We start from the raw sequence: 15,077 nt of genomic DNA on the forward strand, positions 1-15,077 counted from the left end.
CAGATTTACACATCAGTCTTTTGGTCACCGCTGACCCCAGAGGGGGGTCTGTACATTTCTGATTTCACTTGGAGGGCTGGACTCAGGCCTGGCATGCTGGATGCTTAGAGTAACACGCTTTGATTTGATTGGCAGACGAGAGAGAGGCAGGGCAAATTCAAAGAAAAGAACCAATGAGATACAAGGCTCCAAATTTGAGCGCATGGTGTCAGATGAATGGAGTCTGCCTGGACGTAGAGACACTCCTACCCTTGATGCGGTTGTCCCAGCAACTTTGCTGAGCCGTGTTGTCTGGAAATCTGCCAGAACAAGACATGCTGCTTTATACTGCAAAGCTTTCTAACCAAAAAGAATATATCCTCATGTAAAACCTTTTTGTAATCGCCAATATTTTGATTAGTAACTATAATTTCATTGAATTTTTAATTATTATTACATTGTAAGTAGTTACTCCCCAACACTGGTATCTACTAATATTGTTGTGATGACGATGATGATGATGGTTGTTATTATTCTGTATACAGATGCTAATGAAGACTCATCAGAAGAAAAAGTGTTGGAGATGGTCAGGTCAGAACATCCTTGCAACCTCTCTGTGTCCATCTTATTCTTGATCTTTTTCTCCATATCTGTCTCCCTGTCTTCTTCTCTATCTCTTCATCTGTCTCCATCTCTTCTTCTTTCTTCCAGGGATGAGGTGATGGACCATCTTCATGGCAATGGTACGCTGCCACGGCTTGCATCCATGGCACCTAATTCCAAACATGGCCTTGCACATTTGCTTAAGGTAATTCCATGTTTCTGCACAAGCATAATAACAGATACGTATGAATATGAAAAAATAAATATTCTATTGATATAAGAATGATAAAATTAATGTGTGTGTGTGTGTCTTTGTGCGTTTTACAGGGCCTACTCACGGCACTCCAAAAGGACAAGAGTAATGCCACTCTCCATAACTGAGTGAATTTCCAGTTCTTCATCCATCCATCCATTTACCTTCAGCTATGATGACCAATCAGAAAGATGTTTGAACACATACATAATGTGGTTACAGCTGTGTGGTAATACTGTTTCCTGTCTTCTCTGACCCTCACTCTGATGGATGTAACAAAACAGAAATTCGTTTAAAATCAAATGTTAAACAAAATAAAGACTTAAGGGAGATTAACACTCATATGTCCTCTCTCCTTCTGTCTCCTGCAAAAATACAAAAGGAGAGATTCTGGCAGAAACATTCAATGACTTATTAGTGCCACTGTGTTTTCTCACAAATTTATGGGATTTAGTAGCAAGGAAAACCTTTGTGATTTTAGCCCAGAATCACAGTATTGTGTATTATATTCCCAAATCACAATAATAGTAATGATAATAGTAAATGATAGCACTAATAATTCCTGAAATAGTAATTGTAGAGAGGGGTGTTGAGCAGGATCATGGGGGCAATAGGTGATTTATCAGTGTCATTATTCTTACTAGTAGCAACTGTTTACAATAAATTATTATTAATGATCAAATATCAGTGTGCACATTCTATAATATTTGTCACCACACTGTGCAAAGTATAGAAGCTAACTATTTTCTGAGCCTTGAGAGAAAAAATAAAAAACTAATTGAAAATCTCTCATAATGCCTCATTAGTTCATTAGTTGCTCTAGAAAGAAAGATGGAAAGAGGTAGAGCACTGTGCAGTGAACATTATTAAAGGGATAGTTCAACCCCTTTGAAAAAAAAAGTGACTATTTAGCGGTTAAAATTTCACTTGAAGTTTCAGAACTGATTAGGTGTTTTGAAATGTAGGTAATACTTTTCTATAGCAATGAATCAAGCTTTAAATTCTCACAAATCATTTGCCCCGCGGGCTTGGCAGTTTTCTCCCAACTGCCATTTAACGTTGTAACTCAAACAGCGCAGTGTAAACTAGGCATCTGGCCTTGTGTGATGTGTTCTTAGTAAACTGGCAGCATGTGATATGTTTTTAGTCAAATAGCAAAGTATGATGTGTTCTTAGTCTAATGACAGTTATGGATCAGGTGAGCTGCTGTGGATCTGAAGTTACTGTGTTCACAACTTCCTGATTAGGGGTCCAAGCGAAGCTGCTGGAGCCCGATAGACTAACTCACAATGTTTGTGTGTAATAACTTAGAGGCGGAAGTAACTAATTACATTTCCTCATGTTACTGTAAATGAGAACAAATGATCAATTACAGATTATGAAACCTTTCACAATAAGAAGAAGAGAAGAGGAAACAGCTTCTACTTTGTCAGGTCTATTTTTTGTCATTTCCAAATTAAACAATAGAAGCTGCATGACGAAAAAGTGCACCATTTAGACTCAAATGGCAAAAATGTTGTGGAATTTGCTGAATAAGTGTGGAAAAAAGCAGAAAAATGAATCATGTAACCTATGTCCTATGTCCTATGTCCTATGTAAGCATCATGTAACCTATGTCCAGACACTGACGTAGGTTGCCTTCCAACATTAAAATTTCAAAACAAGTAACAAACAAACAAACAAACAAACAAACAAAAAAGCATGTATCTCAGTTGATACTACAGTTTAGTTTTGATTTTCATGAACTGTTGCTCTTTAAGTGGCTCCTCCCTTTCCACAATGTACTGCACTGTGAGCAAACAGTGTGTACTAACTGCACAAATACTGAGTCAGTTGAGTCTGCATGTTGACATTCTGGAGTCTACTGTATTTTCGTATGTACTGGATTTTCGTGTGCTTGTGTGCTTCTGGGATGCAGCTCAACATTCTGGAAATGTCAGCTTCTGGTGCTCAGATCCTCCTGCAGGCCAGGCAGCAGGTGTTGCATGATGCAGCTCTAGTGAAGTTTGAACTTTCTGGACATCTGCTTTCAGGTTGCATTCTGTGCGGCCAACCAGGAAATCAAGAAAGCAAGCAAGCAATCACTCAACCCCAACTTCCAGCTTTTGTTGCCTTCATCACACCCTCTGTGACATGTCAGATACATTGACCATACAGTTTGTCTTTCTCACCACTATGCAGCCACTCAAGATAAGATAAGATAAGATAAGATATTCCTTTATTAGTCCCACGGTGGGGGAAATTTCACGTATTACAGCAGTCAAAGTGGATAGCAAGATATGAAGCATAATTTACACTATAAACAGTATATACAGATAATAAGTACCAAAGAGAAATATAAACATTATTACAAGGAATGTAGAAAAATACTATATGAACAATTTAAACAATAGAAGAAAAAAAAAAAACACAAGAAACACACTCTTGTGATAAGGAATGACAACAAAATGACAATGTTAAACACAAAAATGTTTCAGCCCAGTTTCAAAGGTCCCCAGGGTCCCTCCTGGTCCAAAGCCATTCCAAATAAATGAAATGAAATGACGAGAAAATTACCAGAAAAATAAAACAAAGGAAAAAAGTGGAAATGATTAATAATAATAATAATTAATTCTTGGAAAACTGGCTGTATAAATGATATAAGTTGATGACAGCTCATACTTTGTTCCCTGAAAAACACTGTCTGTATAAATTCCATCAGATACGCTGTCCAAGGATGTTTAAGATGGATCAAAAATCAACACTGTAAATTATAAAGTCATGATTATGATAAACTAATTCCCCAAACTTAGTTTATTCTTGATAAACAAATGTATTGATGGTGATACACTGAACTAAACTTTTTGATTTTTTTTGCCAGGTACATATTTTATTTGTTTTTGTATTCATTTATTTATGTGTTTGTTTGTTTTTAGATGACCACAGTTAACAAAGCAATTGACTGTCTGGTCTGTAGCAGCAGCGTCTCCTGGCCACAAGATGGCGTCAGAGGGACAGGATGTGCAGCAGCAGCAGCCTGTTACTAAGAAACACTGCAGCTGACCTCAGAAATGTAGCATTTGACAGAAAAATGATATGTGACATGGCAATAACAGAAATGAGTGAAAGACAAAAACAAATGGAACTAAACTGAAATTTTACATGTCTTTGTTGAAAACTCAATATTTACATGTAAAATATGGGTTAAGCTGCCTCACCTTTTGGAAGTCAAATATTTATGACTTATGGCTATGTGTGCGTGTGTGTGTGCATGCGTGTGTGTGTGTGTGTGTGGTGTGTTGTAGTAAATGGGCTGCTGTGCTGCTGAGTCTGAATGTGCAGAGCTCTCATTACACCGACCTGTGTGCATGCCTCCTCTGACACCACTGACTTTATCAGATTAGATAAGTTAGACCTTCATGCAGTCAGAGGCTGCCAGACATTTTCAGGATGTTGGGATTGAAGGTTTTGGTGTATTTTGTGTCAGCATGTCAGAGTGATGTCAGCTGACAGCAGCCACAAACACTGGCTGGTCAAATAAACCACATACTATTTTATTCAGCTTTGTTTCCACTGCAGCCCACAATGACAAGTGGTTGGGCACTGGTTGGACTCATGCAGGAAAATACACACACACACACACACACACTTGCGCATGACCAGACAGAATAGACAGACACACACACTTAACACACTTCATCCAACCTGCCAGCCCTGTCAGTCTGGTTGTTACATCACAGCTCACTCCAATTCTCTAACCTCAGACAGACACGGTCTGATGCACACACACACACACACATACACACACACACACACACACACACATAGCCGAGAGAGAGAGAGAGAGACAGAGAGAGAGAGAAAGCTGGGAAACAGAATCCTTGCCTGTGCCTGTTTGGTGTCTGGGCTTTCTGCCAGAGGCGAGCAGGAAAATCCTTATATGGACATGAGGAAGTCCGCTGCAGCAGCAGGAAGCTCCATATTTGGGTAAAGTGGTGTTGTCTTTGGCTAGCTGGTCAGAGCAGTCAGTGACAAAGTCTGTTTCCATTGGCTCTTTCAGGGAGAGGAAAGTACAGAAACACACAACCACACACACACACACACACACACACACACACACACACACAGTCTGTAGCAGTGCCTCAGTTAGCTGGCTCTGTGGGTGAGAATACTGCAGGGAGAGTCAAGCAGGGACACTCTCTCCCTCTCTTGTTCTCTCTCTAGCACACACACACACACACACACACACACACACAGGAGCAGAAGGAATTGATCTACTGGGCTTGACTGCAGACATAGATGCCATTGAGTAACGAATATAGGAGAGAAGAAACACTGTGTGTGTCCACCTGCCTACCTCTGTGTGTGTGAGTGTGTGTGTGTGTGTGTGTGTGTGTGTGTGTGTGTACTTGTACAGTTTAACAGGACAGGTTGAGCTGGTTCTAGTGTGTGTGTGTGTGTGTGTGTGTGTGTGTGTGTGTGTGTGTGTGTGTGTGTGTGTGTGTGTCTTTCCAGGAAGCAGCAGAATAAAGTCTTCAACAACATGTATGCACAGCAGCCATGGCAACAATTAATTCACCAAATTCTGTCATTTATTGACAAACTCTGACAGATACCACTGATACGAATATTTTTCGATGGAAGCGAAGATTATTGGTATTTTGCTTTGACATTTACAGTGTGTAAGATTCACTGTACATGCACCAAATACATGTATGCCAGAAATATTAATTATTTCCCCCCGAATCTTATTCTTCTTGGGGTATAACAGCCTCCGAAACAGCATTAAGACCATCCCGGGACACAAAAATCTTCCCTAATAGATTGACAGATAGACCACAACACGAAAGGTATCAATAGGATTTCTTGGTTTTATTCATACACCTTTTTGCTTGAAGGTTGATGTGATACAGTCAATATCCTTGGCAGAGATGCACATTCAGTATCTTCAGTAAACACAGGTAAATAAGTATCAAAATCAACCAAATAATGACCTGCATGTAAACCACATACAAAATTCCCCTGCCTACTCAGTAGGTAAAAAAAAATAAACACGGTATTTTAATATGTACACCCGATGTACTTGTACATATCCATAACATCAAGTATATACATTTCCACTTAAAAAATACATACATTTACAATTTTGGGGGTTGGCTTGTTTTGAAAAATCTCCCCTTTGGTGCATATAACAAGAGGTTTTTACATGGTGCTAAACATCCATCCAATACAAAGTTTTACTTGCTGTGAGCTCTCTTTAAAGGCATCAAATTATAGGAATTATATTATAGGAAACACTGTATTTACTACATACTTTGGTTGATTTCCAGCATGCTGTGTTGAAGTTGCCGACTGTGTGGCGTAACAACTCTACTGGAGAGGAGAACAGGAAACTGAAGTTTTAGTTCCTCAACCACGGTGGCCTGGCACATCCCAAAACAAACCAGCCACTTTCAATATTTTTCCAATGATACAAGTTTATACAATGCAAAGAGGGTTTCCAAATGACTGGTGACCCACGAAAATGTCTAGTAAAGGAGTCAAACATGTTCGCCCCAGGCTGGTGGTTAGTAGTTAAACTCATCTGTGTTTCATGTTTTAACAATCAGATTATTAAGCGGTTGCACTCCCTATTAGGTTAGTCTGCATAAGAGTGGCAGCAACCAGCCTAAAGTGTTAAATGCCAATCCAACATGGCACCAAGCGGAGAGAAGTAAACGTGCTGCGTGCCCAATGCGGCTGCACTGGGATCTACAGACTTGAAGATGAGGCCATGACTGTTTGAACACTTCAAACTCATCAAAGTGTCTGCCTCACAAGCTTTCTGGAAGATGAAGCTTGAACTGAGAGTCACAGGAACTGGACAAGGTTAGCCTCGTTGAGCAAAATGCCCATGGGTAAGACAACAGTGGGCTAGTGCAGCTGTAGTTAAGTTGGGGGGAAAAAAGAGAGAAAGATGGGAATATGCCCTTATGGCTCACGGTGCACTAGACTGGTCTGGGTCCGTCTGTACAGCTGATTTGGAGAGATGAAGCTCAAGTCTTTTTTTTTTTTTTTTTTTTCTAAGAGCCATGGCTGACGTGCTGTTACAAACCAGGATGAAAAGTGCTCATGGTGGGAATATGTTGATGAAATGGAATAAAAAAAGAAGTGGGGGGTTGGGAAGGACACTTTGTTGAAAGAGCTTCACGACTGAAGTGCCACAGACCTGATGGAAGGATGCTGAGCGCTGGTGGACAGAACACACCTCTGAGGTTCCCAAGCAGAGATCCAGCCCTCTCTCTCTCTCTCTCTCTCTCTCTCTCTCTTTCTCTCTCTTCCTGTCATTCTTCCACATAAAACTGTCCAATAAAGCAGAATCGTGGTGCAAAAAAATGAAGTGTTTCAGGTCACCGTCTCTTTCCTACATTTCTCCACATGTTCTGTACACAGAAAGCTTCCTGGGCCTCAGCAGATGTCAGAGCTGTGGGGAGAGGGGAGCTGGGCCGGGACGTCAGACTGAGGACTCCCCATGGGAGAGGAGCAGGAGGAGTAGAGCTGGGGAGAGGAGGAGGAGGTGTAGACATGTGACGATGATGAGGGAGAGGTGAAACAGGGGGAGGCCACCTGGACATTGAGTGAAGAGAAGGAGGAGGAGGAGCTGGTGAAGAGCGAGGTGGCAGGAGAAGCGGTGAAAGAGCTGTGCCCTGGAGAGGAGTAGGAGGAGGAGCAGGGGGAGGAGGTGGGAGGGGAGGAGTAGACGGGGACGGGGGAAGGGTCTGCGATGCTGACAGGAGCAGAGGAAGAGGAGGACGAGGTGGGAGGGGAAGGGTTTTTGTCCGTCTTCCTGTCTCTCTGCCTCAAGTGGATCTTGGCGTGCCTCTTGCGCTCGTCGCTGCGGGCGAACTTGCGGCCACACTCGGTGCAGGCAAAGGGCTTCTCCCCGGTGTGCGTGCGGATGTGCGTGGTCAGGTGGTCGCTGCGGCTGAAGCTCCTCATGCAGATGCGGCACTGGAATGGCTTCTGGCCAGTGTGCACCCGGACATGGCGCGTCAGCTCGTCTGATCGAGAGAAGCGGCGGTCACAGCCCTCGGCAGGGCAGGCATAGGGGCGCTCGTGGGGCGGCGTCTTACACTGCCGGCCCACTGGGTACTTCCTTGCCCGCCCAGGCTTGGCAGGCTGAGACTGGTAGGCCGAACCGGCGGCGGAGCCCTGAGCCAGCAGGCTGTGAGGCTGAGGTTGTATCTGAGAGGAAAAGGCCTTAATAGTGGACAGTGGGGTGAGAGGAGGCTGCTGCTGCTGCTGGGGTAGCTGCAGGGTGAGGCTCTGCAGGCCCTGCACCTGGCCGAGTAGAGGCTTCTGGTCCTGGGCCAACAGGCTGAGTTCGCTCTCCTGCAGCTGCTGCTGGGACAGGAGGTAGTCAGGGAGCATGGGCACCATGACAGAGGGACTCTGGAGTGCCAGCCTGGAGCCTGGGCTTGGGTAGGCAGGAGGAGGGCACTGTGGCTGGCCTGGAGGTGCAGGGAAGGCCTGGGAGGCTGGCTGAGAGTCAGGAGGATGGAAGAGGAGATCCGAGTTAGCTGAGGAGGTGTATGTTGGCGATGCAGAATAGACTGAACTGACGTCGCCAGAGCTGTCGCTGATCTGGACGGAGCTCAAGGTGGGCTGGGATGAAGATGGTGACGAGGAGGACCCTGAGGAAGTAGAGGAGAGGCTGCAGGCTGCAGAAGGGGAAGTGGCCATGCTGACCAACCCGGTGACCAGGCTAAGGAAAGGCTCTGTCAGCAGGCTGCTGCTGCTGCTGGCAGTGGTGGGCTCCAGAGTGAAGCGCCCACTGTAGGTGAGAGGAGGCAGCCGCGATGGAAGAGAGGAGAGGTTCTGGAGGTCTGGAAGGCCTTTGGTGTCACCATAACCAACTGACAGCTCTGGGAAGGAGTCTGGACATACAGCGAGAGAAAAAAATATAATGAAAATTCAACAGATCGAGTTATGTTCCTAGACAGGAAAAAGGGAGTAATGACAGAGGGATTGATTAGTCACATTCACATTAGTTTTATCTGATATACTGACTGGCATTTCAACATATATGAACCAAACATAAACGAGGTCAGCCAAGCCATAACAAAACACGGTGTCTCTGGTACACTTATAGTTTTGCCCAGACAGCCATTAAGAAAGAACAAGCATGAGTGTGCTTGTGTGTGCTCTCTATTTAAAGTAAGTAAGACTTGCAAGTATTTATTTATTTATTTATTTATTTATTTATTTTAAGAAGAAGCTGAATTCTTTAGCAAGCTGCTCCTTTATTTTCAAGAGTGAACTGAAGCACCTCTGTCACCTCTGTTAGCCCTGTGCAGCTCAGTGGGCCAACAGCTGTGACGCTGCTGCAGCCTCTTCAGGCTAAACTGCTGCCTACAGTCCCTACACCATCATCAGGTTACAGCCTGCACTGCTGACAGCCTCTGGAGGTCTCCTCACACATCACTACACACACGCAGCAGATGATCATGTAAAATTACTATCAACAAATATTTATTATGATTATTAGTAGTAATAGAAGCACTGACAGAAGCTGTAACTGTGGTGGTGTTTGTGGTGACAGTATTAATAGTAGGTTAGTAATTGCATAGTAATATGTAATTACTGTATATTGTAACGTAATAGCAGTCATATTACCTTCATCACTGTGAATATTAACTATTACACATTTTATATTATATATTTTAATAGCAGCAACAGCCCTGCAACAGCTATTTTCTCTAGTGAGTTAACAAGCACTCATTTCTCTTCTTTAACATTCAGCAAACTACTAGTCTATCACCCCGTTTAACCTCAACGTCTCATCAGGGGAAGCCGGCACAGCCAAGCATGAGAGCACACTCACTGCTCACCTCCGAAGTCCGCCGGGTCCCCGCTCAGCAGCCCGGCTCCCTCTGCGGCCGATGCGGCCAGCAGTGAGCCCCCCGCCGCGGCGCTCTGCAGCAGCATCTGCAGCTCCTCCAGCTTCGGGTAGCCGTCCAGCGGGGAGAGAGGAGGAGGGAAGCCGGCCAGGGGGTCGGATATCTGCAGGGCGGACAAAAGTAGCTCTGCCTTTGTTGCAGCCATCTCCTTGGATGCGGTAGACGGGTCAGTAGCAGCAGAGACGGAATTCAGCGGCTCCTGGGAACCAGGTTGCCGGGAGACTGAGCTGATCTCCTCGGGCTCACCTGCCACTGATGTCCGTGGAACCGTGGGAGAGGCGCTTTGGCAGGGCTGGTGCTGCTGCTGTGGACGGTGATGCTCGGAGGAAGCCAAGGCTGGACGCTTTTTGGGTTAGGTTTCCTCTCGGCAAAACAAAAATCACGGTCCAAACACAGGTTTGTTTTTTTTTAGGAGCTATTTAAAAATATAATAAACAGGCCTGCTATGCCTACAGGCCTGTGGTCTCATCTGGAAGCAGATGTTGAATGAGTAATCGATTCAAAATAAAATGTGTCGTGTTTGTTTTCCCGTTATTTCCCCTGTTACATGTGTTGAGTGAGACGGTAGGCTGGTGAGACATGAACTTGGGCTCTACGGTTGGTTCAATGAGGATTCCCGGGTTTATAAAGCCTCCTGTCGTGACGTACATTTCCAAATATGGGACAGGGGAAGCCCATATATAGGCAAAGCGGTCGGAGGGGAGACTCAGCAGAATTTGGCGACGGTGAGACATGAGCGTCATGTTTGCTGACATGAAGCAGCTTCCCGGGGCTCTGCTACACCACAACAGCTTCCACGGACTGATCCCTGCCCGTCAGGTCGACTGCATCGTCAGGAGACTGCCACTGTGTGCTCACTGAGCCGCCATTGCCGGAAACTCCGGCGACACGGTACACAGCAGAGCTACAGCCTGGCTTCAAATGGAGCGGTTCCGGTGGCTTCCCACTTCCTTGTCCTTATTTGGTATTTCCTGTAGTACTGCTGATCTGAGCCTGAATGAAAGTTCAAGTGGAGGCCCATCCCGCCTGTCTTGGAGCTATACTTAAAGCCTGTTCAGTTGTAACCCCAAATACTAGAGTCGGAACAACTTTACAAAAACACTTTACAAAAACAATATGAATTAATAACATGCATGTATGTGTATTTTAAAGGGGCAGTGCACCCATTTTGAAAAAGAAAAAAAAAAAAATTCATATTATTTAATTCCACTCCCTTTTATGTACTAGCTTTTATGTAAAACAGCAGTGCTCTTATCTGAGAGCTGGATACTGTCTAGATGCTCCAAATGTAACCATTAACCTTGTCCCACTTCCTAACATACTTAAAAATCGCCTGATAAAATGGAAAATACTTAATAATATTACTTAATACTTAATAAAGTCGTCACTGAAATTAGAGGAAACCCATTTTATGGATGGCAAAGATCAGATACACTAACACAATTCCTGTGATGATGGAGTAATCATGCCAGGGACGATGGCTAGGGAAAGGAGGGTGGTTCCTTCATAAAAAAAAAAAAAAAAAAAAAAAAAAAAAAAAATGAGGCATGTGGCTCTTCGGTGGCTTGGGCAGGGTCCTTGCCACAACTGCCCATATATAGCTTGGTTACACCTTCAAAACCAGGGCAAATTCACTTGATTTCTTTCAAAAACATGAGGAAAACCATAAAAAATTGAAAAAACAAAACATTAGAAAAAAACAAGCAAACAAACAAAAATGCTATTCTGCCTGTGGTACAATTAAAATTCACCTAAAGTGAAAGCAAAACAGATATGAAACAGATGGCTTGTAGATACAAATGATAGATACAGATGATACAAATCCATGATTCATTTACTAACTGAAAATAATTGAGACAATATTAAATGGCATAGTAATTTTGGGTCCCTGGGCACAAAAAACAAACAACAACAACAAAAAAAAACTACTAACTATCTAACTACTACTTTTTTTGGGGGGGGCAATTCTCTAATACTTTTCTAGATTCCTAGCTTTTTTTATTTTTATTTTTTGAGCGAATTCTCAAGCTATTTGGGGTAATTTATTGTTTGTTTTGAAAATAATCAAGTGAATTTTCTCAGGTTCCAATGGGATTATTGAGCTTCAAAAAAAAAAAAAAAAAAAAAAAGGCCTTATAGGTGGTGGGGGGCAATTCTCTAATACTTTTCTAGATTCCTAGCTTTTTTTATTTTTATTTTTTGAGCGAATTCTCAAGCTATTTGGGGTAATTTATTGTTTGTTTTGAAAATAATCAAGTGAATTTTCTCAGGTTCCAATGGGCCAATTGAGCTTCAAAAAAAAAAAAAAAAAAAAAAAAGGCCTTATAGGTGGTGGGCCTGATCTGCTCAGTGGGCCAGCTCTGGTCAAGAGGACAAGAAGGAGATTTCATTTCATTTGAGGGCTGCCAGCTGACCAATCTATTTAAGTGACCTATTGGTACGTACTGACAATATCTCTGGCTACTTACTGCCAGCTTCCTCTGCACCTCGGTGAAATATGAGCCCACTTCATCAGACATCTTCCTGGTGAGATGGAAAATGTCCACATACTTCACAGTGATGACCATATCTCATATCATGTGTGGTTTGAGGTGGAAGTGCAGGGCAGCTCTGGCGGTGAGGAACTCCACCTCCTCCTCCCCCACAGCCTCATCTTGTATTTCAGGATCAGCCACATGCCAGCACCCAGGTCTCCCTGCCTTTTGATGTACTCGTCTGTGCCCAGCATAATGCAGGAAGCCAACCCAGAACAAGAAATGTTCATTTCAATCTATATCCTCATTTCAAAGGGCAAACAGGCAATACAAGTCAATGCACCACCCATTTCAGGAGAATGTGCACGCTGATCAAGCCTTAATAGTACCTGGGATCCCCACCCCTGCAATGTAGCACTTCTCCAAAGAAGAAAGAAGCAAGTAAGCCAAAAAATGAAAGCTCTGCTAATTTAGTTGTGAAGTCCACTTGAAACAAAAGGCAGATGCGGTGGAATATGCAACCACTTTTGAATTTTCTCAACAAGATTATGACCGCATCTTTGACTGTGGAGATTTTTTCACAACATCGAGAGATGGAACTATTGAAAGTATGACAAAGAAACTAGAAAATCTCTCCCTGAAAGACATGGACATGCATTGAAAGACACTCTGCAATTATTTTGCCAAAAAGATTACAGGTCTTAGAATCCAAAAGGAGCCCACTCTCTGCAGAGATAATGAACAGTTTTGCATCACTGGACAGAGATTTTGAATAAATGCTCAATATACCTCATGGCATTGATAGTTAATGAGATAAAGACAGAATTGTTGACAATCAGTGAGGAAATACCAACACCACCAGCTCTGAATTACAAAACAAAACCATCGGCACTCCAAAACATAATGAGACCCTTGAGAAAATCAACAAGATGAAAGCTGAATTAGAAGAAAAGCTTAAAGTTAACAAACAGAAATTCTAACGAGATGAGCAAGACTACAAAAAGAAAGAAGTATACTTCTGGCAGAAGAAGCAAACTCCAGGGAGCAGATGCCCAAAACCAAGATGGCTGAACAGAAGCAATCAAGTCACATCAGAAAGTGACTACACATCAGATGGATCCTCCAGCTCTTGTGCTTTTTTAGACAACAGAAGACAACCACGCAGCCACCGCCAAGGACATCACATAAGAAGACCAGGCATGGCAAGAGGAGAAGAAAACCCAAACCAACAACAAAGACCAAGAACCAGGTCACAGGTGGCAGAGATGAGGAGAACATGATCAACATTTCTAGTAACACTAACTCCCCATGAAACTTCTCTCTTAAATAAGGGACTGTCTTTTGTACCGAGACACACAGAAAATATATTTGATGAAAAAAGGGACTTTTTTTTTAATTTTCCAGAGGGTTGAGACTAAAAGAATTCTTTAAAGCAACTAACAATATAACACTTGTAACATCTGTAAATATAGAACGTGAACCTACAGTTCGCGACATGGATAACAATGATGTAGAGGAAACTAGTAATGTGCACTTTCCTTTTGAAGGGAGAAGTAAGTTTGATCCCCCTAGTAAGCACAATTCATCTGTTGATACTTACTGCAGATTGGTGGATAGTGATATTGATAGAATATACAAGAAAAGGAGATATACTTCATATCACAATTTATCCATGGCTGAACATGAAGCTTTGAAGAAACTGCCAAATGACAAATCGATAATTAAAAGTGCAGACAAGGGAGGAGCTGTTGTAGTCCAGAATGTTGAAGATTACAGATCTGAAATTGATAGACAACTTTCAGATGAGAATTATTACCAAAAATTGAATTGGGTGATCCAACAAGAACATTTCAGAATGAAATCAAACAGATTTTAGAGGTGGCATTAAATAATGGTGTCATCTCGAGAAAGGACTTTGATTTCCTATACATTAAAACTCCCATAATCCCAGTTCTGTACACCCTACCAAAAATCCATAAATCAATCCAGTGCCCACCTGGAAGACCTGTAGTGGCTGGAATAAATTCTGTGACTGCACCACTCTCCATCTTTGTTGACCATCATATTAAGCCTTTTGTGTTTAAATCACCAACCTTTGCGAAAGACACTAATGATGTACTACAATCGCTAAGAGGTATTGAAAATATCCCAGAGTCCACGATATTGTGCACATTAGATGTTGAGAGTCTGTATATGAACATAACTCATCAGGGAGGACTAGAGGCTTTAAATTTTTTTCAAAATGGTGGAATAGAAACAAACACACAACTTAATACATTTCTACTTGAGGCAGCTGAAATTGTGTTAACTAAGAATTATTTCAGTGTCGACAGAGATTTCTATCTACAGATAAAAGGAACTGCAATGGGAACCACCATGGCTCCAAACTATGCAAACCTCTACGTAGGTCTTTTTGAGATGAGGTATGTTTTGGATGATGCAGTGAACCCATTTTTGCCATACATTAAATATTGGAAACGATACATTGATAATATTCTTTTCATGTGGACTGGGTCACTTGAACAACTCTTAAAGTTCACAGACTGGTTGAACAGCAGACCAGTTGAAAAATTGCAAGATTTTACGTTTTGCACTGTTGGATCTTAAGAAGGTTCTAAGTAGAGCTTCAAAATGCAAAAAGGAGAAATGGGAGTGAGACAAAAAAAATTTGAGTAAGCAATTTATTGCAAACAACCATTAAACTGAAATAGGCTGTTCATCAGCTGATCAAAAGTTTAAGACCATATCTCAAAAAAAACCCAAAACCCCTAAAATAGAAAAAAAAAAAAATCAAAAAAGGACTCAGTAATGAGTAGCTGCACCATTCTTGATAATCACCTCAAAAATTCG

The 15,077-nt window shown here is 42.4% G+C and overlaps 1 protein-coding gene across 1 annotated transcript; it reads right to left on the bottom strand.

Annotated features, from left to right (window-relative positions):
• Nucleotides 1–5,671: 5,671 nt before the first annotated feature.
• Nucleotides 5,672–10,352, bottom strand: LOC115371840 (early growth response protein 1-A-like). Its single transcript, XM_030069402.1, has 2 exons — nucleotides 9,685–10,352; nucleotides 5,672–8,730 (listed from the first exon to the last, which is right to left on the bottom strand). The coding sequence occupies exons 1-2, from the start codon at nucleotides 9,896–9,898 to the stop codon at nucleotides 7,262–7,264; spliced, it is 1,683 nt and encodes a 560-aa protein (XP_029925262.1). The 5' UTR covers nucleotides 9,899–10,352; the 3' UTR covers nucleotides 5,672–7,261.
• Between the last annotated feature and the right edge of the window lie 4,725 nt (nucleotides 10,353–15,077).

Source organism: Myripristis murdjan, chromosome 14 (assembly GCF_902150065.1).
Source record: "Myripristis murdjan chromosome 14, fMyrMur1.1, whole genome shotgun sequence".
In the NCBI taxonomy this organism is placed as follows: Eukaryota; Metazoa; Chordata; class Actinopteri; order Holocentriformes; family Holocentridae; genus Myripristis; species Myripristis murdjan.

Excerpts from the sequence above, each read along its gene's own strand:
- LOC115371840 (XM_030069402.1), bottom strand. The coding sequence starts at position 9,898 with ATGGCTGCAACAAAGGCAGAGCTACTTTTGTCCGCCCTGCAGATATCC. Across the intron at positions 8,731-9,684 it reads GGACCCGGCGGACTTCGGAG|ACTCCTTCCCAGAGCTGTCA; the intron begins GTGAGCAGTGAG and ends CTGTATGTCCAG.